Source organism: Phodopus roborovskii, unplaced genomic scaffold (genome assembly GCF_943737965.1).
Source record: "Phodopus roborovskii unplaced genomic scaffold, PHOROB, whole genome shotgun sequence".
Classification (NCBI taxonomy): Eukaryota; Metazoa; Chordata; class Mammalia; order Rodentia; family Cricetidae; genus Phodopus; species Phodopus roborovskii.
Window position 1 is genome coordinate 77,676,776 of NW_026126418.1, and position 25,702 is coordinate 77,702,477.

The 25,702-nt window shown below is 39.1% G+C and overlaps 2 protein-coding genes across 3 annotated transcripts; both read right to left on the reverse strand.

The window, feature by feature from the left end:
* Positions 1-1,636: 1,636 nt before the first annotated feature.
* Zbtb6 (zinc finger and BTB domain containing 6) lies at positions 1,637-5,222 on the reverse strand. Its single transcript, XM_051185341.1, has 2 exons — positions 5,073-5,222; positions 1,637-3,626 (listed from the first exon to the last, which is right to left on the reverse strand). Exon 2 carries the CDS (start codon positions 3,615-3,617, stop codon positions 2,346-2,348), a length of 1,272 nt encoding a protein of 423 aa, XP_051041298.1. The 5' UTR covers positions 3,618-3,626; positions 5,073-5,222; the 3' UTR covers positions 1,637-2,345.
* A 1,363-nt stretch (positions 5,223-6,585) lies between these two features.
* Positions 6,586-18,481, reverse strand: Zbtb26 (zinc finger and BTB domain containing 26). 2 transcript variants are annotated; one of them, XM_051185339.1, is made up of 3 exons: positions 18,217-18,481; positions 9,408-10,687; positions 6,586-8,549 (listed from the first exon to the last, which is right to left on the reverse strand). In XM_051185339.1, the coding sequence occupies exons 2-3, from the start codon at positions 10,675-10,677 to the stop codon at positions 8,527-8,529; spliced, it is 1,293 nt and encodes a 430-aa protein (XP_051041296.1). In that variant the 5' UTR covers positions 10,678-10,687; positions 18,217-18,481; the 3' UTR covers positions 6,586-8,526. The 2 variants fall into 2 exon arrangements, with proteins under 2 accessions (XP_051041296.1, XP_051041295.1); XM_051185338.1 differs by having other exon boundaries at positions 6,586-10,687; positions 18,217-18,480.
* Positions 18,482-25,702: the final 7,221 nt, after the last annotated feature.

Here is a 25,702-nt window from a genome sequence, read left to right on the forward strand (position 1 = left end):
AACTCATTCAAGAAGGAAAATTAAGAGTACCAGTTACAAGTAAACAATTTCTCAGAAGGAAATGCTTCAAAACTATAATTAGCCATTCTTAAGTCATGTGGGAAAAGAAATTAACCACTGAACTGGGCCATTCTCCAGTGGAACAAAGTGTTCACCTTAGAAAAGACTTTGTCTCTAAGAGAGTACTCAAAAAGCAGTTTTCATAAAGACATCAATGTCTCTTCTGTTCACATGAAGAATATAAAGTTGTAGAAATTTAGACCTAGAAATCATTCTACAAATTATGAAGATCAAAGTTACTCTATATAAAATTAAGAAAAGTTGAAGGAAAGGTGACCAGTTCAATGTCAATTTGTGACTTGGGTTATAAAGTCAATTGTGTGACTTACATTCTATTTAACTCTCCCAGAGTTAAAATTCTATGTAGAGCATTATTCCCATAAAAGTATACAAAAATTGTATTTAACACTTACATGATTTTTCACAAAAAATCTTTTGTAGTACAAAATATGTTAGATCATGAAATGTGTGGATAAAATTTAAATACAGTAGAAACTCTACATAGAGCTGAGTTATGTTGAGAAATAGGACAGCATGAAAGTGAGTACTTGTAGAGAGGGAGTGATGAGCAAAAAAGGGTTAAGACCATGCTGGGGAAACCCACAGAAACAGCTAACCTGAGCAAGTGGAAGCTCACAGACCCTAGTATTACAGCTGAAGGACCAGCATAGGACCGGACTAGGTCCCCTTAACGTAGGTGTCAGTTGGGAAGCCTGGGCAGTATGGGACCTGTGGCAATGGAACCAGTATTTATCCCTACTGCATGAATGGAACTTGGGAGCCAATTCCCTATGGAGGGACACTCTCTCAACATAGATATACAGGGGGAGGGCCTGGGCCCTGATCCAAATGATATGACAGACTTTGATGATCCTTCATGTAAGGCCTCACCCTCCCCGGGGAGTGGATAGGGAGTAGGATGGGGGTTGGTGGGGAGCACAGGAGGGTGGGAGAGGGAACTGGGATTGGTATGTAAAATAAGATTGTTTTTAATTTAAATAAAAATTTATTTAAAAAAAAAAAAAAGTGAGTGCTTCCTACAGTTAGGGAATGTGATCTGCCCTGCAGTGAATTTTGAATTTAGAGGTATTCATATAAATGAGACATTATAACTAATTATAGTAGCTTTCTAAAATTAAACTACCTACCTGGTTACTGCTTAAAAAGAAAATGTATATATAGGCAATTCAAAACAGAAAAGAGACTAGGCTCAATCTCAGTTTTCAAGAAGTGAGGCAAATTCGAGACCAGCCTCACTATATAAATTGTGTTAATAGTAAAACAAAACAGATATTTTAAAAAAAATGACTTATTAATATACACATAAATGAGGCTCAAAGGCATTATGTTGGGTAAAAATGAAAATATCAAATGAGAACATACTAGAAGATTCAAGTTTTATATCATCCCAGATTTGAACAAATTATAGTGATGAACTCTCATCACTATATTTATACTTAGAGTTGCAAGGGTGGACGACAGAGGAGCAGCATAAGGGCATCTGGAAGGTGGTGGAACTGTTCTGTATCCCAACAACAAAGAATTTTTGTAAGTGTTAAATTCACAGAAATGTAACTTCTCAGAGAAAGGTCAATTTTAGTGCATGTTAACAAAAACAAAGTAAAACAAAAAACCCTAAGGAAACTGTAGAACAGATGTCATCAACAAACTGTAATATTTAAGAAAAGTAACTTTCCAATCTAAGCCAACAAAATACTTGCATTGGCCACAGAAGTCTTAACCCAACTATATTATATGTAATCACATATTCTCGTGGATATTTAAATAATGCAATCCTAAGGATATTCTGCTGGTCCCATATGAATCTAAATTGTGCTCCTTTAGTTTTAAACAATAACCTGTTGTTCTAGCTATAATCCAAGCACACTGGTTAAACATTAAAAAGAAAATTGTTAGTCCTATCTACTGTCAAAATTAATAGTACTGGACAACTCTATGCTTCCAAATCTATTTTCATGTCATTCTAACTCATTAAAGTTACTATATAGTTAGAATCAACATTATATCTCTAATCTAAAAACCACAAATCATAATCTGTAATTATTGCCAGAGGACTAATACCTAATGTTTGAGGCAATGTAGAATCCCATAAACTTAATCATTCCATTCACAACTTTGAAATTAGAAATTTAGAATGAATAAGACATAGGAAGAACAAAAATGAAAGCTAAAGATTGGTGAGGGGCACACCACCAATGTTACATGTTTAAACACAGACATGCCTAACAGAGTAATCCTATGCTTACATCAAGTTCATGATTTGACTACAGTAGATTCTGCCTTTTGAGATCAGGCCTAGAGAGTTTTTCACCACTGCTTCTGCCATGAACAGAGGTTAAGTGTTTTTTAAGAGCAGATTTGTGTTTGAAATCCATATCACAACAATGGCACTTATACGGCCGGTCCCCACTGTGTATGTTCAAGTGATCTTGAAGTGTGCTTTTAGCAGTAAAGGTCTTCAAACACACAGTACACTGAAAGGGTCTTATACCCATGTGTCCTCGAATATGCCGGTTGAGATTTTTCTTCTGTGTAAATGTTTTCCCACACTGCAAGCACAAGAACAGTTTGTGCATTTTAAGGTGTCGAAGATAGTTTTCCACATGAAGAAAGCCTCTTGGACACCTGGGGCACTGGTGTCTCAATGAGAAATTCTCATCCAGATTCTGGATCTCATTTACTGTACCATGAGCTCCATCAGAATTCTCACAAAATAACCCTTGATCTTGATTTCCAGGAACTTCTGCCACTCTGTTTTCAACTGTAGAATTGATCAATGAATGCTGTGTTTCAGAGAAATACATGCCTGCTTTCGAGGAGGTACAAGGCTGTGAAAACTGCCCATTCTCTACATCATCTGTACTGACTGATTCTACATGGAGGATACAAATTTCATTCTCTTTAAAACCACTATCCACTGTAGAGAGCTCAGGTGACTTCAGTTCCCTGCAATCTGATGCCAACCTCTCTACAGCAGACTGTATGGTGTTGCTTTCCTCTTCTTTAACATGACAATCTAGGTTTACAGGACTATCTTCTGAAATTTCAATAATCTCACAATCTCTATCAGAATTTTCTTCTTCATTCTTAACATCTGTATCCGAAGACTGACACAAGTCAGTGTGTTGGTTGTTTTTCATGGAAAGATCAATTTCCAGATACTTGGACAAAGCTTCTGTGCATTTTTCTACAATGTGAACCATCTGAAGGTAACTGGCAGCAGTCAAGTATTTCAGAAGCTCTTTCCTTTTCACTTCAAGTGCTCCCGTGTAGCAGGACAGCAATAACTTCCTTCCAACTTCTGCACTCTGCAGAATGGTGATTCTGACATGTTTTGACTGAGTGAGCAAAAACTGATCTCTCATGAAAGTGGAGCAAGCAGCCAAAATCACCTTGTGCCCCTGGAACTCAGTATCATTAATATAAATTGATACATCACAAAACAAATTCTGTTGTCTCAAGAGATTCATTTTCTGTAAGACCACATCTCCTTGCTGTTCAAACTGGAAGTGTAGAACATCAGACTCAGCAGCCATGGTCACAATCTATGTAGAACAGAGCACAAGCATCATACAGGATAAGCAATGCTTTCCCACAGTATTATGGTAAAGAACCCCCCACTTCCCAACATGTACTGGGAAAAATGAAGACCTAAATTCTACTTTGAGAACTAGTAGTGAATCTGTCCCCAAATCACCATCTATAAATCCAGAAAGTCATAATGCATTTTTATATTATCTAATAGTACATAACTTTTAAATACCAGTAATAGGCACCATTGTTCATTAGTTACAGTTATAAGAATAAAAGGAAGAGAAGGGGTGGGGGTGAGTGGTTCCGGGTGAGGGTCCCAAGTGAGTTGGGATCCCAAGGTAAGGGACCACGTAGGAAAGCATAGCAGGTTCCATAGCACATGAGTGTGACCGAGGTGGGAGGGAACAACACGCCAGGCAGATAGAGCTTAAATGAGGAGATTATTTAGAAAGGGGAGTGAGGGGGAAGGGAAGAGACATAGAGGCACCAGGAACAGAAAAGGAGACAGGGGGAGACAGAGAGAGGAAGAGAAGAGCAGGGTACCTGAAAGCAGGAGAGCCAGAGAGCTAGAGGGAGAGGGAGGGAGAGGGGGTAAAGAGAAAACAAAAAGAGCATAGTGGGCAGGAGTCTGACTTTTAAAGGGGTCCTTTACACCTGCCTGCAGACTAGTACTCATGGAACCCTGGGCTGACCAGAGTCCTGCCTGAGTGCATTCAGCCAGGAGACAGGGGCAGGCCAGGGTAATGGCTGAATCCTTATAGGCAGTGGCACAAAAAAGTTCACTTAGCATCTTAAATTAGAAACTGTAGTCTTGAAATTGTCTACCACCCACCACTATTACAAGTCCCTAGTCGTGCCTTGACCATTGTAAGGACTTCAATAGGTCTCCTGACAAAGCACTCTCTAAATATCCTTAATTACCACCGTAATTAACATTATGGTTAAAAAAGGAAGAAAAGAGAAAACAACTCTTAAGCTTTAAGTCCATTATCTCCCCTACTTCCAGGACAGACTTTTGCTCTTAGAAAGAACGCAAACTCCTTCAGGATTTCGCCCTACCCCGCCCTTTACAGATTGCTTTAGGTCCCTTTTTCATGTAGTTATCATTGTACAGATAAAAAACATTCGAACACTCCATTTGCCTGTCTATCAAATTCACGCTTCCCAACTCGTACTTTAGCGTCATTGAGCCTAAACCAGAGATTAACCAACTCCTCGTCTCCAGAGAAATCTATTGCTCCTGATTCTGAGTTCACCCAGTGGTTACAGCGGCCCACACAGTAGGAGCTGACATGAATCCGAGATGGACGGCCTGTCAACCTTCTCCGGCAGGGCACACGGTTCACCCACGCCGAGCCTCCGCAGGACAAAGTTGTGGCTGAGGCCCAGGGCGCGCCTGGCTGCATAGCGTCATCCTCCATCCTCACCCCTGGGATGTCTCCTTCACTTTTACTTACCGACTCACTAAACTGGCTTTAAGGCTTCCGCAGCAACGGCGGCAAGGGCCGGAAGATGGACCTCGGCCGGGAGGAAACGCTTCCGGTGTCAACCAGCTTTATTCTTAACTGAGGCAGTCTGGACGCCCCGGAAGGACATCCTAAACTGTTCTTTCTTCCTCACTTTGTCCGATCCTGGAATGACAGAAAAACGTCAGAATCCCAGCGAGCCGGGTCTTTTCTGGCCGTTCCGCTGAGAAGCTAATTATAGCGAATGTAGAGCGCTCAAGACTGGAACCGCAGACGATCTGAGGGGGGCACGAACAAAGGACCTCGCGCATCAGCTACCCCACTGTATCCGCCCTCCCTACCCTGCTTTTAGACAACCTGTTGCTCTGACAATGCTACTACGTGCCCAGCTCGGAAAGACTTTTTCTTTGGGTGATGGGAATTGAAACCTGGGCCTTGCGAATGCAAAACATTGCCTTTCTTGCCAGTTACGCTTCAAAACTGGTTTATACTGATTACAAATGATCTCTAAGCTGCTCAATAAGTTGAGAACCAGTTGGAAATGATTTATCTTCAAAACTGAACCTACACATCAAGATATATGCCACAGCAAGGGTGAGGGATTATTTAGGATAAGATATATCTTTGTATTCGCAGAATCTAGTATTCAGATGAGGAGTGGTGTGTGTGTGTCCAGGAACATAGCCATGAGTACTGGAATGCTGGGCAAGCACTCTACCAGTGAGTCAGACACACCAGTCCTGAAGCTGGGGTCCTTTATTCTCCGCAGCTTCATAAAGGAATAACTGGTTCTACTAATAACATACTTTCTTCAAAAGGCAATCTCAAAATTTCCCCCAGGGTCATTGCATGCTGGGGGAATATGAGCATCATTTTCAGCTCCTGGCCATCTTTAAGATGTGTCTGGAAGAATAAAAACATTCTCAAATTTAAATTCAAGCCAACTGAGGAAGGAGGGAAGAGAGAAAAAAAGTCAATGACACCACTGTTTAATTGTCACACTTTTATTAAGGTAACTTCCCCATTTTAAGTAAAGAGGTAGTTCAAAGTATGTCTAACATACAACAGATTTAGAACAGCCATTCATGAGCTGAAATAAAATGTTCTAAGTTGTTTATTTAGGACAGTATTTTAAAAATGGTGACACTAGCCACCTTTCACACATCTTCTAAAGCAAAACCACACCTGATTTACCTCACAGCCACTTGTTTGGAGTTTGTTCTAATATTAAATAATAAATAAATAACAGTAATTTTTTAAAAAGACCAAACTACAGTAAAGAGAATTCTTTTCCTTTTGAAGTTTTCCTGGGAACCCATACAGCACAAATACTGAGCCTGGTGTGGTAGCACAATCCCAGCACTCAGGAGGCTGAGGCAGCAAAGGGTACATAGTGAGAACCTGCCTCAAAAAAAGCAAAATGCTAAGTAACTGAGGTTTACACTCTGACCCCATATGACTAGTACTTAAAAAAAAAAAAAAAAAAAAAAAAAAAACTCTTCCACTATAAAATAAATCAGTGTCATGGCAATAAAATCTGAGAAACATGTAAGCAAAGAGCCAAGTCCCACCAAACTTAAATGTCTCACAGAAGACTTCTCCAGGCAAGAAATGGAAGAGACCATAAATCAGGTAAGTGAAAAGCTAAAATTTTAATAACAGAAAACCCTAAGAAAGCTGACATTAAGCCAGTGGTTCTCACCCTTCCTAATACTGAGGCCCTTGGATATAGTTCCTCATAATGTAAACATTTGTGTTTTCTAAGGGTCTTGGTGATCCCTGTGAAAAGAAAAAGGTTGTTCAACCCACCTACTACAGGATTAGGACTCAAGGGTGAGAACCACTGCTTTAAGTGGTCAAAAGAAAACAAGGTAGCCATTCTTAGTTATGAAGTAAAATGGAGACCTTGTCTCACTAAAATCACATGACAGGGATCATATCAATCTTACCTTCCTATCCTCACAATCTAACATAGTACCTGGAAATACCAATTGATTGTTCATGTTTCTTGAGGCTGAGGGAGTAGCTCAGTGGTAGAAAACGTGTTCAACATGCTTGAGGCCTTGGGTTCAAACTCCCCAACATTTAGGGGGAGGAAAAAAAAAGGCCTTTGAGAGATTGAAATAGAGATCAATATCATTTGAAATCATGCTGTTTTTTCATCTTCAGACAAACAGAAACCAGACAATAATAATAACATGTGGAGCTCCATGATTTTGAAATGTTCCTATGAAAAAAAATTCCAGAGAAATTATTCAAAACATTGGATAACATGGTAGATCCCATTGTCTTTGGATGAATCATTAAAATTCAGAGTGCTAGAAAGCATTATTAAACCATACAATGAGTATGTTGGGTATTCTTATTTAAATATTTAGTAAAAATTATGCCTCAAATCTGAGCCATGTGTAAATATATCAAATTATAACAAAACTTCTTGTCATCTACATATATTAAGTTTAATTTTTGGATTATCTGTGTATGTACTCCCATAACTCAAAAATAAAAACAAAAGTCTGATAGAAATAAAGTTTCCCAGATAAAAACAGTTTCACATTTGGATCTATCTCACATTATTCTTTTGCCCTTTCCTTCATAACCCAACCAAATTCATTCACTTAGAAATAATATTAAACTAGCTTTAAAAAAAAAAAATTAACAGGCTAGAGTTGTACCTCAGTGGTAGGTTCAGACTTCAATAGCACATGTAAGACACTGGGTGACTCCCAGCCCACTACAATAAAATAGTTATATTTATTTAGGTTTTAGTCCAGGCTGGCATCTAACTTATAGCACCCGTCCTGCTTCAATTTAATAAATTCTAAGATTACAGGCACAAACCACCAAAATAAGTTTAAAAACGTAATTATCACAAGTTCTTCTGTGACATTTTGTTGGCAAATCCTAGGCTGTCTCTAAAGGCCAAAAGGGATGTAAATTAGTGAAACAAAACTGGAAACTTTCTGTTAATGTATTATTATTCACCATCTTTAAAGCCAAGGTATAGCAGGAAAGACATGAGGGCAGTCATTCATATTTAGTCAGGTGTATTGTATTTTTGCCAGTGGTGGCCAGACCTGTTTGACTCTGAATGCTCTGATTTAAAATGACACAGACAGTATAAAAGTTATTGTGACCTTTGGCTCACAAACAAGCTCAAAATCATGTCTGAAATGTACTTTAGAATAAAGAATTTTTTTTCCATCCTTCAAGATCAGCTATGAAAGGTGGCAAATTGAAGAGTGTATTGTGCATCTTTAAGACTATCTAAATGCAAAAATTCTGGTTGTTCTTCTGTATCCCAGTTTTTTGTTTGTTTTTGTTTTGTGTTTTCATGTTTTCAAGATGAAGGTACATGAGAAAAGAAAAACCAGGAGACACTATAAACTGTACAAAAGTGATGGCCAAACTCACCTTTCTTATGTAATAAACTCTGACACGAAGTTCAGACTCCAGTATAGTCCATTCCTATAGAGACCATTCATTATTCTTTAGCCCACTTAAATATACCCAAAGCACTTTCAATTACAAAAGCATCAACAGAGTAAATAGGTAAGCAGCCAGCCTCTTGAGACATGTTAAGAAAACCTTCCATGTGTCCACAGTTGTTTTATTATACTTCTATTATTTGCTGGTTACCCTCCCCATTGTGGTCCCTATTTGCCTGCAGATGTTGCTGAAAGCATTGCATTCTTGGTTACAAGAACAATTCAATGGACTGTGTTAGTGTTTAAGGTATAAACCAACATACTTCTTCATAGCAGCTCTAAAAAAGTACAAATGGTAGGAAGCAGACTTATTGATCATAGTCTTAAATGAATCACAGTAGACAAACAGAGGTTCTATCACTTAGTTAGGTCAACAGCAGTATTACCACATATCCCAGCCTCATTTTTACCCCCAAAGAAAAATAGGAACTTTTTCTGAGCACAGCATCTATTAGTGGGAAGTATGTTATTTGTTAGTACCTTCAGAATGTGCTTGGTAAAAAGATTAAAATAGTTGTCAGTCTAAGACATGTATCGACACTAGGTAGACAAATGGAATTATTCCTTAGAAAAGGAAAACAGACATCATAGGATAAATAACTCAAAGAGAGGGCTAAAGGAAAGCAAAGCCACTGCAAGTGGGAGTTGCCTGGTCTGCTGGTGGTCACCCACAACCACCTGCTCAGAGGCTTCAGAGAAGAAACTATCAAAACCACTCCTAAAAAGACTCAGCACTATTGGCACACTCTCAGTCAATCCTAGCTGTAAGCACTAGGCCCTCATCAGTTTACACATGTACTCTCAGTCCTTAAACTGAGCACAGCTTGGGTCAGTTTACCTGCATCCAGGACCTGTGTTGCCTCAGGTTGTGGTTGACAACCTTTAGAGTCTGTGACTGTTGTACATGCAAAAGAATCAAAATCCACTGTGAGGTCTTGCACATTCCTCTCATTGGCATTATCAAAGCTGTTTTTGCCATGTAGCTGTTTAAGGTGTTTCCTCAAAACTGGCTTATGTGCAAATACCATGTCACAATAGTTACATTTATGGGGCTTATCTCCACTGTGCAGGTTAAGATGGTCCTGTAAGGAACACTTCTGAGAAAAGGTTTTCCCACAGATCTTACACTGGAAAGGTTTAATTCCGGCATGTACACGCATGTGTCGATGAAGATTGCCTTTCTGAGTGAAAGTCTTGCCGCAGAGTAGACACATAAAGAGTTTGTGCATTTTTAAATGGTTGGCGTAGTTCTCCAGGTGACGGAACACCCTGGTACACTTTGGGCATTGGTGATGCCACTGTAAGCCTTTGTCTACACCTCGAATATTAGGCCCAAAGACATCTTTTGAGGTCATGATGATGTCATCATTGCCTGTGTAAGAGAGGGCGTAATTGTGGAGATGGCTCTGGTCTAATTCACTTACTCTGTTTTCCACAGTTGAGTTTATCAGGGAGTGCTGGGGCTCTGACGAATGCAAAGCAGTGGGCTCAGAGGAAATGTACTGGTTCTGATCTTTCTTACTTCTAACCTCTGATACATCCCCAATAGACTCTACCTTAACAATCTGAATATCACTGTCCTCCATATCCATACTGTCTTCAGATGGATGAATACAAGGTAAGTCCTGTTTTGGAGAGCCGCTGGCATCTCCCTGCTGTTCTTTCGACTGGGGAGAAGCACTCTGTGGTTCACATCCCTCTTTACTATCCATTGGTTGTTTTGGCTTTATAAACTTCCACAGCGCCTGTGTGCACCGTTCTACAATGTGGCTCATTTGGAGAAAACTCGCAGCAGTCAAGTAATTTACCAGCTCCATCTCGGGGAATTCCAGCACTCCACTATAACAGGATAAGAGCAATTGTCTCCCCACTTCAGAACTCTGTAATATGGAGATTTTCACCTCTCGGGAATCATTCAGTAAAAACTGGTCTCTTAAGAAGGGGGAACCTGCAGCAAAAACAATTTTATGCCCCTGTACCTCAACATCATCTATGAAAACAGTAACATCACAAAATTTATTCTCTTCTCTTAATTTGTTCATTTTTTGTAACATTGAATCTCCATAATTTTCAAACTTGAAGTGAAGGAGATCTGATCTTTCAGACATTTTGGCAGACCTAAAGAACAGAAATGTAAAAAAGGTGGGTTTTAAGAAAATTTAAACAATTTAGAAACCTGGATTTACCTTTCAAAACCAAATGTTTTGTCATGTTTTATATGTATTCAAAAACCTATAACAGCTTTCAAAGACTATGAAAAATTATTCTTTACCAATATCAGGTGCCAACTGTACCCACAGAGTAGACATATAGAAGTGTAAATAAGTGGGCATTCACTCAACTTTTAAGAGACTTAACATAAACAATGCTCCAGTTAGTTCAAGAAGTTTATTTTTCACTTCTCAAATGAGAATTCTATTGGTTCAAAAGAAAACATTATAACCCAAGTAACAATGAAGACATTATTTTCTCTTGCATGACAGATGTACCTATTTATTTTTCCAAAATAAAATGTTCTTTTCCTTTATTTATTATTTTGCCTGTATGTGTATCTATGAGCCACATGTGTACCTGATCCCTACAGAGGCCTACAGAGGCCAAATTCCCCAGAACTGGACTTACCAATGGTTGTGAGTTGCCATGTGAATGCTGGGAATCAAATTAGAGTCCTTTGCAAAAGCAGAGAGAGCTCCCCAACCCCTTCATTTTAGAGTCTACAGGAGCAATGCTTGCTGGGAACCAGCCCCGTCCTGTTTTGATTTAAATTGGTATGAATTTGTTCATATAAGTGTTTCTGTCATGAAAGTCACAGACTTAAGGAGATGGTGTTTGTTCATTGACAAAGGCACAATTCTTTATCCTATATATTATGGATAAATCTAAACTCACTTGTAAGGAACATTTCTTTATATGGAGAATAAAACAATATCAGATGAACCAATCAGTATGAGTGGAAATAGGTGCAGATTTAATACTAGAGTGTTCTTTCCTTCTAATCCAGATGTGCCCATCATTTCTCATGTGGACTACTAAAAGTAATTCCTAAATGTTTACCTTGGATTCCAACTCCTCTGAAACTCAACTTTCTGAAATAACAGCAGGGGAACCTGCATAGTACCAAACTAGCTCCTCTGAATGAGGGTGACAGTTGTGTGGCTTGGGCAGTCTGTGGGGCCACTGGAGGGTGGGACCAGGATTTATCCTACTGCTTGAACTGGCTTTTTAGAGCCCATTCTCTTTGGAGGGATACTTTGCACAGCCTAGATATGGGGGTGGGGGTAGGGGGAACCTTGGTCCTGCCTCAAAGCTCATTGACACCCCCCCATGGGAAGCCTTACCCTCTCTGAAGAGAGGATAGAGGGTGGGTGGGGGAAGGGTGAGGAGAGCAGAAGGGGAGGGAGTGGGAACAGGGATTGGTATGTAAAATGAGAAAAGATTGTTTTAAAAACAATAAATTAAAAAAATAAACTTCTATCGAGTTAATAGGTATGCCAGTTCTGTCTCTGAGAAACAGTTCTATAATCTCAGTGTGTTTGGAAATCCTACTTGAATTTTGTGTACTCAACAGTCCCATACTTTATAGTAAAGCAAGACAACTAGCTTTTCCAAGATACATGAAGATTTTGTTTTTTGGGGTTTTTTGTTTGTTTTTATTTTTTGAGATAATGTCTCTCTATGTAGTCCCAGCTGTCCTGGAACTGTCTTTACAGATCAGGCTGAATTCACAGACAGTCGCCTGCATCTGCCTCCTGAGTGCTGGGATTAAAGGCATACACCAAAATTAATAATCTTAATTTTTCAAAAAGTGTCAGCTCCTAATGACAGTGTCTGGGTGTCACTCCTTAGTGTTTGATACATAATGTATCTGCTTACTCTAAGCTGTCACCATGTTGCACTTGTCTAGATACTGCATTCTAGCCAATCTAGCTCTCTATTTCCCAAGAGGCCTTTGTCCAACCACTTAGAGCAAAAAAGTTGTCTCTAGAGCACAGTACTTCTGCATTACACTCAAAAATGTTTCACCAAATAATTCCTTCCTGTCCAAGCTACAAATTCCCTGGCATTAGGCAGCAACACATACATGTCATTTCATGGGGCTAAAGCTGGAAACAGTTTGCTTTTACTTCAAATACTTATTGCAGCCCCTGCTTCTCTTACTGTTGACCACACGCTCCTCTGTTCAAACTGGCAGGCACACACTACTATCACCTCATACAATACCAAACACACAGGAAGGGTTCAGTATGCAACAGTTGAACCTACAGGATGAGTCTTGCAATAAAAAGAAGTCTGTTAAGTAGACCAGATTAATATGTATGGAAGCATAACATGACTGAGGCCACAAGGGCCTAGGAAGGAATGAAAATGGTAATAAGAAACAAGTGAAAAAAACAGTTAAAGGTATTTCAAAGAACTTGACAACTGGGGAAGGAAGGAAGGAACGAAGGGAAGGAGGGAGGGAAGAAAGAAGGGAGGGAAGGAGGGAGGCAGGAAAGAAGGGAGGGAAGGAAGGAGGGAGGGAAGGAGAGATGGAAGAAGGGAGGGAAGGAGGGAGGGAGGGATGGGAGAGAGGGAAGGAAGAAGGGAGGGAGGGAAGAAGGGAGGGAGGGAGGGAGAGAGGGAGGTAAGAAGGGAGGGAGGGTGGAAGGGAGGGAGGGAGAGAAAAAAATCCTTGGCCTGACAAGAGCCAGGCCTTGAGCTACATAGTGAGATTCTAGCTCAAAAAAAAATCTAAATTGAAGCAGAGTTTAGCTGAAAGTCACAGAAAGAAGTAACATTTGTTTGAGAGGGTGTGTCACATGTATGTTTAATCACAGACTATGTAAGGTTTTCTCCTGTATGGCATTCTGAATGTGTGAATAATAAATGATCTCAATAAGGATTAAGAATTGCCTTGCGAGAAGAGAATTTCAGAGAAGGGAATGTGACAGAGAAATGAATGCATTTCAAAGAAGGGAATTAGAAAACATGGGGACTATTATTAGTAATTTTGAGCAGCCAAACTATTATCACTGGTCAGCTTTAGTGGCAGTAGCTTAAAAATATTCATTCTATAACTGGAACAATCAATGTTCCAATTTAACCAAAAGTTATAAAAATGACCATTGTTTCAAGTGGCCAAACAAAATGGCATTCTCTTTTTAGAGTTGAGCTGATCTTGAATTCACTAAAGCTCAGCAGTGTTTTTATAGTCATAGGAAAAAATGAACATTGATTGTTTCCAACTAGAGTTTGAGAGAACTCAGAATGTTTTAAGTCAAGTGTCTTTGGGGAAACTTGTTCCCTGTTTCTTTACAGGAGTTCAGTTTCATTTACATCTGACTTGTGAGTTCTCAAACTTATAGAGGAGGAGGAAGAAAGAAGAAAGCCCTGCTTTGATCTTCCTGCTGCAGTTCAAGAAAGTTAAGAGAAGTCAGCTGTTTACTTTACGAAGTTTTTCCTAATATATATCAGCACAGTTATCCCTTTAATAATCACACACTTTTGCCATTAGTTATTTCCTGTCACTACTTTCCTTTGCCAATAGGTCATTAGTTATTTGAGAACAAGGATCAACTGTCTATTATACTTTATACAGCTCATAAAACAAAACACAGCATTAGAATGCTGCTTGCCGTGAAATTGTTATTGACCTATAAAAGAGATGATCTTCTCTCTCTCTCTCTTTTTTTTTTTCTTTTTTGTTTGGGTTTTTTGATTTTTGTTTTTTTGAAACAGGGTTTCTCTGTAGCTTTGCAGCTTGTCCTGGAACAAGCTCTGTAGACTGGGCTGGAGATGATTTTCAATACCATATTATCTTTTTTTAAGAAACCGGAGAACTCTTTAGATCATGTAGAACCAAATTTGCAACACCTTTTTATTTTTAATAAAAAAAAAAATTCTTTTAAAAAATTGCTCAGTAGTGGAATGTGTACTTAGTATATATGGAATCCCAGGTTTAATCCAGCACCACAGGAACATGCACAAATAGGTAATATAAAAGTAAATGTATGTACACACAAACACATACACCCAAACAAGTTATATAAAAATATAATAATCAGTGGGGATGTGGGGGGGGAACACACCTTTAATCCTAGAACTCAGGAGGCAGAGGCAGGCAGATCTTTCTTTGTGAGTTTAAGTCAGCCTGGTCTACAGAGTGAGTTCTAGGCAGAAAAAAACTGCCTGGGGATGGATGGAGATATATATATATATATATATATATATATATATATATATATAATTAATCCTGTTAGATGAGATATGTATGTTCCACTCATCTAACAGGATTACTTCCTTTTACAAAATGATAACCTAATTTCTGAATTCAAGTCACATTCCAAATATACCCCTAAATGCTTTACATAAATTAACTGAGTTAGTCCTGAAAATCTCTACTGGTAGGTTATTATTACCCCTATTTTGCCTATGAGAAAATGAAGCTGAGAGAACATAAATAATATGCTGAAACTAACAGAGACTGAAATTGCTAATTGTTAGAGCTTAAACTTGTGCTCAAGCTATGAATCAATACATGAAACAATTGGGTAAGGCACAGCTTAGCTCAAGGATTTATCTGAACTGTGTTCAGATAATACTTCTCCCAGTGGAAATCAACATGAACATCTATGGAACACTACATTGTGATTTGTAGATATTTGTATTTTAGTTATACTTCCATAAAAGACATCTAAAAGCACAAAGTACAAATTAAAACCAAACATATGTTGAGTACAGAAGACTATAATGACAAGCCATTTATGAATTGACTAACACTTCTAAAGCATACATATATTCTTGCTTGCATCTTATGCCTTTATCCTTTTCCTACTGATCTCAGGAGTTTATGGTTTTATTTTTATTAATATTTGTGTGAGTGTCTGTATGTATGTATATGTGTAGGCACATGCAGGTACCAGTGGAGGTCAAAAGGAAACATCGGATGCCCTAGAGCTAGAGTTATACATGGTGTAAACCAAAGGATGTAGGTGTGAGGAACCAAACTCTCGTACTGAACAAAAGAAGCAAGTGTTCTTATCCCCTAGCCATCTCCTGAGCCTTGGATTTAGTTTCATTTTTTAAAACCATTATATTGCTGGCCTGTTTGTGAAGAATCACTAAATCATGCAAAGGTAAATGCATTCTTGAAAGCTGTTTTCAGTTTGTTGCTGTGTTTTGTCAATATTTAATTCCACAGAAAATCCTATTTTCTAAGGTTTATTCTTTCTCTATGGTAAGAATTCTGGTTCCTATCTTCATTACTAAATTTAACCAAGTTAAACTCAACTTAATATACTTGAAAATACCTGCTCTAGGCATTTAATATTTAAAAATGATGATGCTTATACTCTTCACTATCCAAAACCCAGCAATTTGAAGATAAAAATATAGAGCAAAAATGGCTTAGTGGACAGCCTTTAACAATGCCATCATTTTAACAGATGAAGACAGAAATGATGAGATTGTGACTATAGGGAGAAATCTGAAAAAGAATTTAAAGCAAACAACCCCCAAACCAATGATCTTGTTCACCAAGGTAGATAACAAGAAGAGAATTACTAAAATAACTCTATTTTGGTTCATGTGATTGAGTATCTTTGAGTAATCCAGTTCCATTCAGTAATCTAGAGAATACTAAAGGAGTGATCCTAAGGCTGGTCATTAAAATGTGCACAGAGAACCAGGGGAAAACTAGTAGCTGGTTAGAAACAGGCCTGAAGCTGTAGAAGAAACCTCAGTGTAAACTGTAAGTAAATTATAAATGAAACATTACATTGGAGTAGAAGAAATATACTTAGAATGGGATGGAAGAGGACCCTAGAACAAAAGAAAGAAAAAGCTTACACACAATAAACTCATCACTTACCTCTTTCAACCTTGCTATCCTTGTAGATCTCTTTAAAATCAATAAGCCTATTTTTCCATATAATGTTCCCAATCCTTGACTCCTATATAGTCACCATATAGCACAGTAAGTAAAGCATAGACTAGAATTCACTATCTAAGGCTAAAATTTTGCTCAGCCATTTACTAGCTATATGGTCATGGATGTTTCAGCTTTCTTGTCAACCAAAAATAAATTATGACATTGCTAAGGGAAATTTAATAAGCTCATCATTAAAGAGTATTTAATTACTTAATATCAAGAATGCCTGTGTGTATGTGCACAACTTGCATGGTATCTGTGGAAGTCAGAAAAAGGTATCAAATTCTCTTGAACTGGAGTTAAGGAAGGTTGTGAGTCATGTCGGTCCTAAAAAATGAACCAATGTGCCATATCAACAGCCCATCAGTTCATTTTCAGAAAGGCTTAAAATGGTGTCTGTTATGTGCTCTTTAAACATATTAAGTAAATAAACAAATAAGGCCTTTGTGAAATCCTTCATGTTTTTCCCATTTAATGTCAAACCAAGTGAGGCCTCCGATATTTTATATTGTATTACCTTGTATTACCTCATCTACTAAAATTGTTTTTTAACAGGTCCCTGATGGCCTGTTAATAAAAAAGATACTTCCTTTTTTCTTTTTCATTCCCCAGTAGCTGAGCATGATCTAACAAACTCTTTTAAAATTCTCTCCTGACATATGGATCACCATAGTTGTGTCCACCTTGTATTCTTGGGCTTTCTTTTCTAACTCTCTTACTGTAATCCATTTTTCTGCTTCATTAACGTAACCATCATTCTTCAAATAATCTTTTTTCAGTACTCCCTCTTTGATGCCAACTCTTATCATTGTGTCTGTCCACATGCTAAAATTCAAACGTTTTACTTGTAACCACAATGTTTAGGCTGATCTCCACACTTGTATTCCCAACTCTTAAGCTGGATAGCTCTACATGGCTACCTCTTAGACATGAATTCAACATAAATAAAAACTGAATGTGTATTTCCCATTAACCTTATGGTTTTATTTCTGATTATGACATCACTATTTTCAAATGTCAACTGCCTAAAACTTAGGTTTTTTTTTTTTTTTTTTTTTTTTTTCTCCTTCAATCTACGGGACAATAGCACCTTCCTTTCTTGTAATAATACCATAACTCTATTTTAAATTTTATTGCATCTCACCTGGATGATCTCAATACTTTTTCAAAATAATTTCCAATAGAAGTGCCTACATTTTAGCTAAAGGAGCACAGATTCAGCTAGTCTCTATTCTATTGGCTTCCCAGAAAACAAAATGACTTTCTGCAGTACAAACCTGACCACCATATCAGTTTCCTGCTCTGAGAGCTTCAATTAATCCTTTAGGGTTAATTAAACCTTTCACTGGCCTTCATTTAACTTATCTGCTTCAGAGTGCAACTTATGCACATAACCTCTCACACCCCTATTCCTTCTTCATGCACACCCAGTCTGTTACTTCTCAGTAGCACTACAACTTTTCCTTTTGCCAGAAAGGTATTTCCATGAAGTAGAACTTAGAGGCCACTCTTTCTACAGGCTTCCCAGCAACCGTCCTTGGAACAGCTGATGTAAATAGTCGATTGAATACCCCGACCTCAATTCGAGCATCAATTTGTTCATATATAGCGTCAGAACTTGACCATGAACACTAGATATGTGATGAACCTTCAGTGCTTGGCATAGTACCAGTTAATACAAAAGGCGCTGTAGCCGGCGGCTGAGCAAGGATAAAACCCATCAAAACCAGGAACTTACAGTAGTCTCGCAGTCGGCACTGAAGGCCTTGCCTTGGCTAGCTCCCGCCGTTCAGTTTTCTACCAGACTCAACTCCAGCACTTTTTACAAAACGCCAGAGTCTGGCGTCCTGGCCAGCCACAGGGCCCTAGGTAGAGCTCCCAGGAGGCGGTCCCTGGGGCATCCTGAGACTTCCCGCTGCAGGTTTGGTAAGGGGAAGAAGGTGGGGTGCATCATGGGCCGGTCAATGGCTCAAGTCCCGGGGGCCTACACTAGCTCCTCGACTCCCATCCCAAGACAGGTCGTGGCTGATCCAGATGCCCACGGCGGCTCCATTTCCAGAGACCCCTACCCCAGCCCGGCTCTCCGGGCACCTCCTAACTTACAGACCCAGTGGGGAAAGCCGCCATCTGGATCTGGCACGGCCAGGAGCTCCGGCCCCTCGGGGCTCCGGGAAGGGGGAGGGGCAGGCAACCTGAGCCAAAGGGGGCACCCAACGGAACCGGAAGGGCAGCCCTGGCCGGACAAAGACAACTTCCAGGTCCCATGGTCATCTCCGCCAATCGGAATGCTCGGAGGACGACGGGCCCCCGAGAGGGACTTTCCGCGTTGTGGGCGGGGCGCAGGCCGAGGCTGGGGATTCGGGCCACAGAGCGTCTGCTCGGTACGCTCGGCAGCTTCGGTTCTTCCGTGGGAGGTGGGTCCCAGCTCTGTTCTCCGCGGCTGCCAGCACGCAGGGCTTCCGCCGTCCGCTGCCTGCATGGGCCTGAATAACTTGTCTGCGCAAAAGCCGTGGTAAGTCCCTCCCGCCCAGGGATGTGGACTCGCCGCGTGGGAGCTCGAAACGCAGAAAGCTGTTGATTTCCCTCCCCTGTGGATATTGGTGTTTCTTTGGGAATCTTCGTAGGTCAATCCCTTGCCTTCCATAGCTTCGGTTACCCTGGAGGTTCGCAAATCTCTCGTTAGTCTGAATATCTTTCTTGAGCTCCAGAGCCAACCACCTTGACGAGTTTCCTGTTGCTTGTTCAGTGTTTAGTGTGCCTTTTTGAATCAAGTTCATGCCCAGGCCTACCCAGCTATAGGGAATCATCCACGTATTCTTCCAGATAAGAAAATTTGAGTATCTTTGTTAATCCCCTTTGCTTTGCCAATCTACTTGTTTGCTGCGTTGTCTCCGTTTATTTTATTTACCCTTTGGGGGCGTTATTATGTAATACATACAGAATAATCATCATTTTAATCATTTGCCAGCATAAAGTTAAATGACTTTGTACAATGTTGTGTAACCACTACTAGCTATTCCCGCTTTACCTCCCTTTACTCTTTTGTGGATATCCATGTACCTTAACATATGTTAAAAATCTTTCGCTCATTGAGTGGACTTGTTGAAAATAAATTAGTTTATGAGTTATTTTACCTGGCTGTCTACAGTACGGTGATCTATGTTTATCCATAGGCTAGTACAATATTGCTTTAATTACTGTGACTTTGCAGGCCACGTTTTCCATTTATTAAGTGCGTCCTTCATCTTTATACAAAAATGTTTTGGTTCTTGAAGATATTTGGCAGTACCATTTGAATTTGGTACCAGGAATTGAACCTAGGGCATTCTTGACACCACAGATATATTGTGCTATATCTCCAATTCTATTTTCGTATTGATTTGAAAATTGACTACCATTTCTTGGAAAACAGTTTTGTTGGTTTTATGAATCTGTAGGCTCTTTGGATAGTATTAAAATTTTTGTGTCTTCCCATCCATAAAGAGGCCTCTTTCTTTAAGTGTTTGTTAATTGCTTTCAGAGATGCTTTTTAGTTTTTGGCATTCTTGGTTCATTCACACATTATTTGGTTTTTTTTGTTTTTGTTTTTTGTTATTGTGTGTGTGTGTGTGTGTGTGTGTGTGTGTGTCTTCCCGTCCATAAAGAGGTCTCTTTCTTCAAGTGTTTGTTAATTGCTTTCAGCAATGCTTTTTAGTTTTTAGCATTCTTGGTTCATTCACACATTATTTGTTGTTGTTTTTTTTTTGTTGTTGTTGTTGTTGTCTTTTTCAAGACAGAGTTTCTCTGTGTAGGCTATCCTAGAATTCACTCTATTGACCAGGCTGGCCTCGAACTCACAGAGATCCACCTGCCTCTGCCTCCCAAGTGTTGGGATCAAAAGTGTGTGCCACCACCACCCAGACTTCATTCACACATTTTTATTGGAATTGCTTCCTTAATTTTATTTTCATATTGCTTATTGCTAGTGTCCAAAAAATAATTAAAAAAAAAACTGGTGGTTTTTGTTTGTTTTTTGGGGTTTTTTTTTTTTCATGTGTTGTGTAACCCTTGTAATTCACTTATTAATTCTGGTAGTTCTGGCCTCTTTTGATTTTCTACTATCAATTGGTGTAGTCTGTGAACAAAAATCATTTTACTTCTTTTCCAACAGTATACATTTTCTTTTCCATGTCTAATAGCTGCAGTGTTGAACAGGAGTAGTAAGAGTAAAGTAAAAGTGGACATCCTTGCTTTTCATTCCTGATGTTAAGAGGAGAAATATTTTTTGGCCTTAAATTATTGAGTATGTGTTCATTATGAGTTTATCATAAACACCTTTATCATGTTGAAGAATTTTCTGCCCATTCCTGTCGTAAGGATGTTACCATGATGAACAGATGCTTTCTATGAATCTGTTGAGATGGTCATATGCCCTATTCCTCTTTTTGTATCATTGTATTTCATTGATTGATTCTGTTGAACAACCTTGCATCTGTGGAATAGACTGAATCCTTCTTGGTCATGGTGAAATTCTTTTAATATGCTTTTGGATTTAATATGCTTATGTTTTGTTGATTATTTTTATATCTAGTATTCAGTGATATTGATCTATATTTTTATTTATCTAGAGTGCATTTGTCTGATTTTGGTTTCAGTAAACGTTGGCTATGTAGAATGTATTCGGAAGCATTTATTCCTCAATTTTTTGCAGAAGTTTCAGAAAAAAAAAAAGAAGAAAAACCATGTTAATTCTTTCTTTAAACATTTAATAAAGCCAGTCAGTGGTGTCACACTCCTTTCATCCCAGCACTCAGGAGGCAGAGGCAGCCTGGTCTACAGAGTGAGTTCCAGGACAGGTTCTAAAGCATTACAGAGAGGAGGAAACCCTGCCTCAAAAAAAAAAAAAAAAAAAAAAAAAGAAAATCCATAATGTTGACAATAATATATCCTTAGTTTCATTTCTTATTTTCTTATTATACTTATTTGTACATTCTAATTAGTCTGGCAATTGTCAATTTGTTGGTCTTGGTGTTGGTGTTTTAAAGTATTTTTATTTCTTGTTTAATCTTTATTTTTTTTTTTTTTTAATTTTTGTGTTAGCGTTGCTTCTTTGTTTTGTTTGGGTCTCCTAAATAACTTTGGCTGTCTTAGATCTCTCTTTGTAAACCCTATTGTCCTCAAACACACAGAGTTCCACCTCTGCCTTCTGTGCCTAGCTCGCTTTATACTTTTTTTTATGTCTTTTTTATAGATCTTTGTAGTGTAAGGTTTAGGTTTTTGATATGAGTGTTTTGTTATTGTTTCTATGTTTCTTTTGTTGTGTTTTTGAATTTTGAAATAGGGTCTAGCTCAGACTGGCATTGATCTCACTGTTTAGCCCGAGATTGACCCTGAGTTTGTTATCCTCCTGCCTCTGCTTTTCAAGTACTGGGACTACAAGTGTGCATCATCTACTCTACCACATCCGCCTCTGAGGTCTCTTTTTAAATGTAAACTTAGAACTGATTTTCCCTCTGATGATTGTTACAATGACAACTCCTAAAATCAGTATGTATGTTATGTAGGTTTATTTCTATTCTCTTTCGGCTTTCTTTTCTCACCCCTTGGTTTTGTATCTACATGTTTGTAAAGTTTCTAGTTTTCCTCTTCCTGTTAGTGTCTAATTTCATCCTATTAGGTTGAGGGAAGTTCCTCTATGCGAACTTGTAAAGTCCTTTGGGGCTTGTTTTGTGGGCTAACATGTTGTTTCTCCTGGTGACTCTTGCATATACGCTTGAGAAGAATGTGTATTTTGTGGTTAGTGTGTGGAGTGGTCCATATATGTATGTTAGCTCTAGTTTTTTGTGATGCTCAGTCTCCCCACTTTACTTTCTTACATATGGATGTTCTACCCACTGTTGGACTTCTACTATTGTGGTTGGTTACTCTCTCTCTCTCTTGTTTTTTTGGGGTTTTTTGTTGTTGTTGTTTGTTTGTTTGTTTGTTTGAGGCAGGATTTCTCTGTATAGTTCTGGTTGTCCTAGAACTCACTCTGTAGACCAGGCTAGCCTTGAATTTAGAGATCCACCTGCCTCTGCTGGGATTAAAGGTGAGCACCACACTGCCTAGCCGAAAAACTTGACTCATGGTTTCAGAGTTTTCAGTACATCCTGGTCACAAGGATGTAATAGAGCAGAACAGCCACAAAATGAATGCTTGAGCTCTTTCTTCTGTTAGCCACCACCACCACCACTGTTGGGAGTTAAACCCAGGGTCTTACATATGCCCTTCATTGTTTCTTTTGTTCACTGGGATGTAAGAACAGGTTAGCTACGATTGTTTGACTATTTTGACACAGTTTTTAGGAGTTTTAAGGGAATAGCATCTGTATTGTTTCATTTTCACTCTATTTAGAATCAAAGATTAGAACATTCAAAAGCAACTGTTTGGAGCAAAGTAGATGGCTGCTGTGCTGATCAGGCTCACAGAAGAGCCAGGAAAAGATTCAAACTGTGCTGGAGAGAAGGCTCATTGCTTAAGAGCACTGGTTGCTCTTCCAAAGGACCTGGGTTCAGTTACCAACATGGCGGCTCACAGCCATCTGTAGCTCTAGTTTCAGGGTACCTGATACCTTCTTCTAACCTCTGAGTACCATTTGGCACACATGTGGTACACAGATAACACATGCTGGCAAAAACACCCATATACATAGAACAAAACAAAAATTAAAACCCCATCAAAGGGGGATGAAGGAAATCTTGATTTTTTTTCAATTACCACATATGATTCAAATGTCTTAATTTTCATTAAGTTCAAAAATCACAACGAGATGGCTCAGTGGTTAAGAATACTTGCTGCTCTTGCTGCCCAGGTTCAGGTACCAGCACCTACATGGCAACTTGCAACAGTTGTCTGTAACTCCATGTGCTGGTTTTGTGTCAGATTGACACAAGGTAGAAAGACTGGAGAGGAGGGAACCTTCAATTGAGAAGATGCCTCCATAAGACTGGGCTGTAGGCAAGCCTGTAGAGCATTTTCCTGTGGCGGGGGACATAGCTGATTGTGGGTGGGGCCACCCTGGCCTGGTGGTCCTGGGTTCTATAAGAAAGCACGGTAAGCAAGTCATTGGGAGCAAACAGTAAAACAGTAAGCAACATTCCTCTGTGGCCTCTGTATTACCTCCTGGACTTCAGGTCCTGATTTTCTTCAGTGGTGAATAGTGATTGTGGAAACAAGCCAAATAAACCCTTTCTTCCCTATGTTGCTTTGGTCATGGTGTTTCTTCACGGCACTAGTAGTAACCCTAACTAGGACACTCCAGTTTAGGGGATTTAATTCCCTATTCTTGCCTCTGCAGGCACCAGGCACACATGTATTGTGCATAGCATTCATGCAGACAAAACCAAATTACATTAAATAAAAGTAAATAAATGTAAATAAATATTTTCTTAGAAGGATAAAGTATGAATCATATAAAGAAACAGGAATGTATGGTCCATTCAAAGAAAAAAAAATAAGTCCACACATTTTTCCCCAAGGAAGCACAGGTATCAGTTTTAATGTTTAACAAAAAGTATTATGGGATGTTGATGTTGATCAAACCCAGAGACCCATGCATTTTAGCCCCATCTGACAAAGACTTTAAAACATCTATTTTGAGATTAGGTGAAAAATTGAAGTCATGAATGAAGTCAAGAAAACAATAGTGAGCAAAATAAGAATATCATGAAAGAGAAAATATGCAGAGATACCAAAATAAAATTCTGGTGTTGAAAAGCACAACGATGAAAATAAAATATTGATTGATGGGGTTGAATGGATGGCTCACTCAGCTGGTCAAGTGTTTGCTGTGTTAGAAGAAGAATCCAAGATCGATTCCTAGATCCCACACAAATAAACCAGGCCTTGCAGTTCTAGTGCTGAGGAGGCAAAATCTGCCGGATCCCTAGAGTTTGATGGTCAACCAGTGTATCCTAATCAGGGAACCCCAGGACAATGAGAGACCCTGTCTAAAAGAAAAAAAAAAAAAAAAAGATGTACAGTACCTGAGTAACATTTATGATGTCCTCTGGCCTCTACAGCACAGGCTCACATGCCTCCGTCTATGCACACACACACACACACATTATTGGAGGACTTCCAGGGCAGATTTGAGCAAGTAATTAGGAAGTTTGGAAGGGGATGTATCGTAATACCCTAGTCTGTCTTCCTTGTATTTAGCTTTTGTATCTTATGCAGCCTCCAGACTCTTATTCACCTCCTGTTTTCCTGCTAGCATAATCAGAGTTTTCTCTTGAAAACACCAACTATAGCTGGGCTGCATTGGCACACACCTTTAATCCCACCATTGCCTTTGATCTCAGCACTCAGGAGGCAGAGGCAGGAGGATCTCTGTGAGTTCCAGGCTAGCCTGGTGTACAGAGTAAGTTCCAGGACAGACAGGGCTACACAAAGTAACCCTGTCTAAGGAAAAAAGAAAAAGATACCAAACATGATATTGTTACTACTCTCTCACATATCCAAGGGCACCTTTGTGTCTATAGACTGAATTGCATTTTCCTTCTTTTAGCATTGAGAGATCTTACTATTCTGGCTCTTGCCTACCAAAGTACTTTATTTCATAACAGCACCACATTCTACTTATATGATTTGAGGTTTCAAAGCCACTGCTGGTAAAAGTTAAGTACACTTAAACCCACAATTTTCTGTGAATAAGTTACTACTTGACGTTGGTAGGCATTAAAATAGACTATGTGAAATCTGTTTGGGGTTTTTTGCTTTTTTGTTTTTGTTTTGAGACAGGGTTTCTCTGTAATTCTCTGGCTGTACTGGAACTCACTGTGTAGATCAGGCTGGCCGCTAGAGCATTTTCCTGTGGGGGGACCTAGCCCGTTGTGGGTGCCCCCACCCCCGGGGGGAGGGCTGGTGGTCCAGGGTTCTAACCAGAGATCCTTCTGCCTCTAACTCAGACCCTGTCTCAAAATTAAGAATAAGTCTGGGGTTATAGCCGCATGGTAAATTCGTGAGGTCCTGGGTTCAATTCTCAGTTACAACAACAAAGTAAATTTTTAAAAAACGCGCACAACAACTGTTTTGTTCTCTGCTACATTGTGTATTCATCCCGAACAGGATTTCTAAACTTTGTTTTATTGTTGTTGCTTTTTATTAAATTTGTAATACTTCTCAAATAAAACTCATCTTCGAGTCACGTTTTGAAACAACCTTATTCTTCAGTGCCTGAAACGAGCTAACTCTAGGGTATCTGA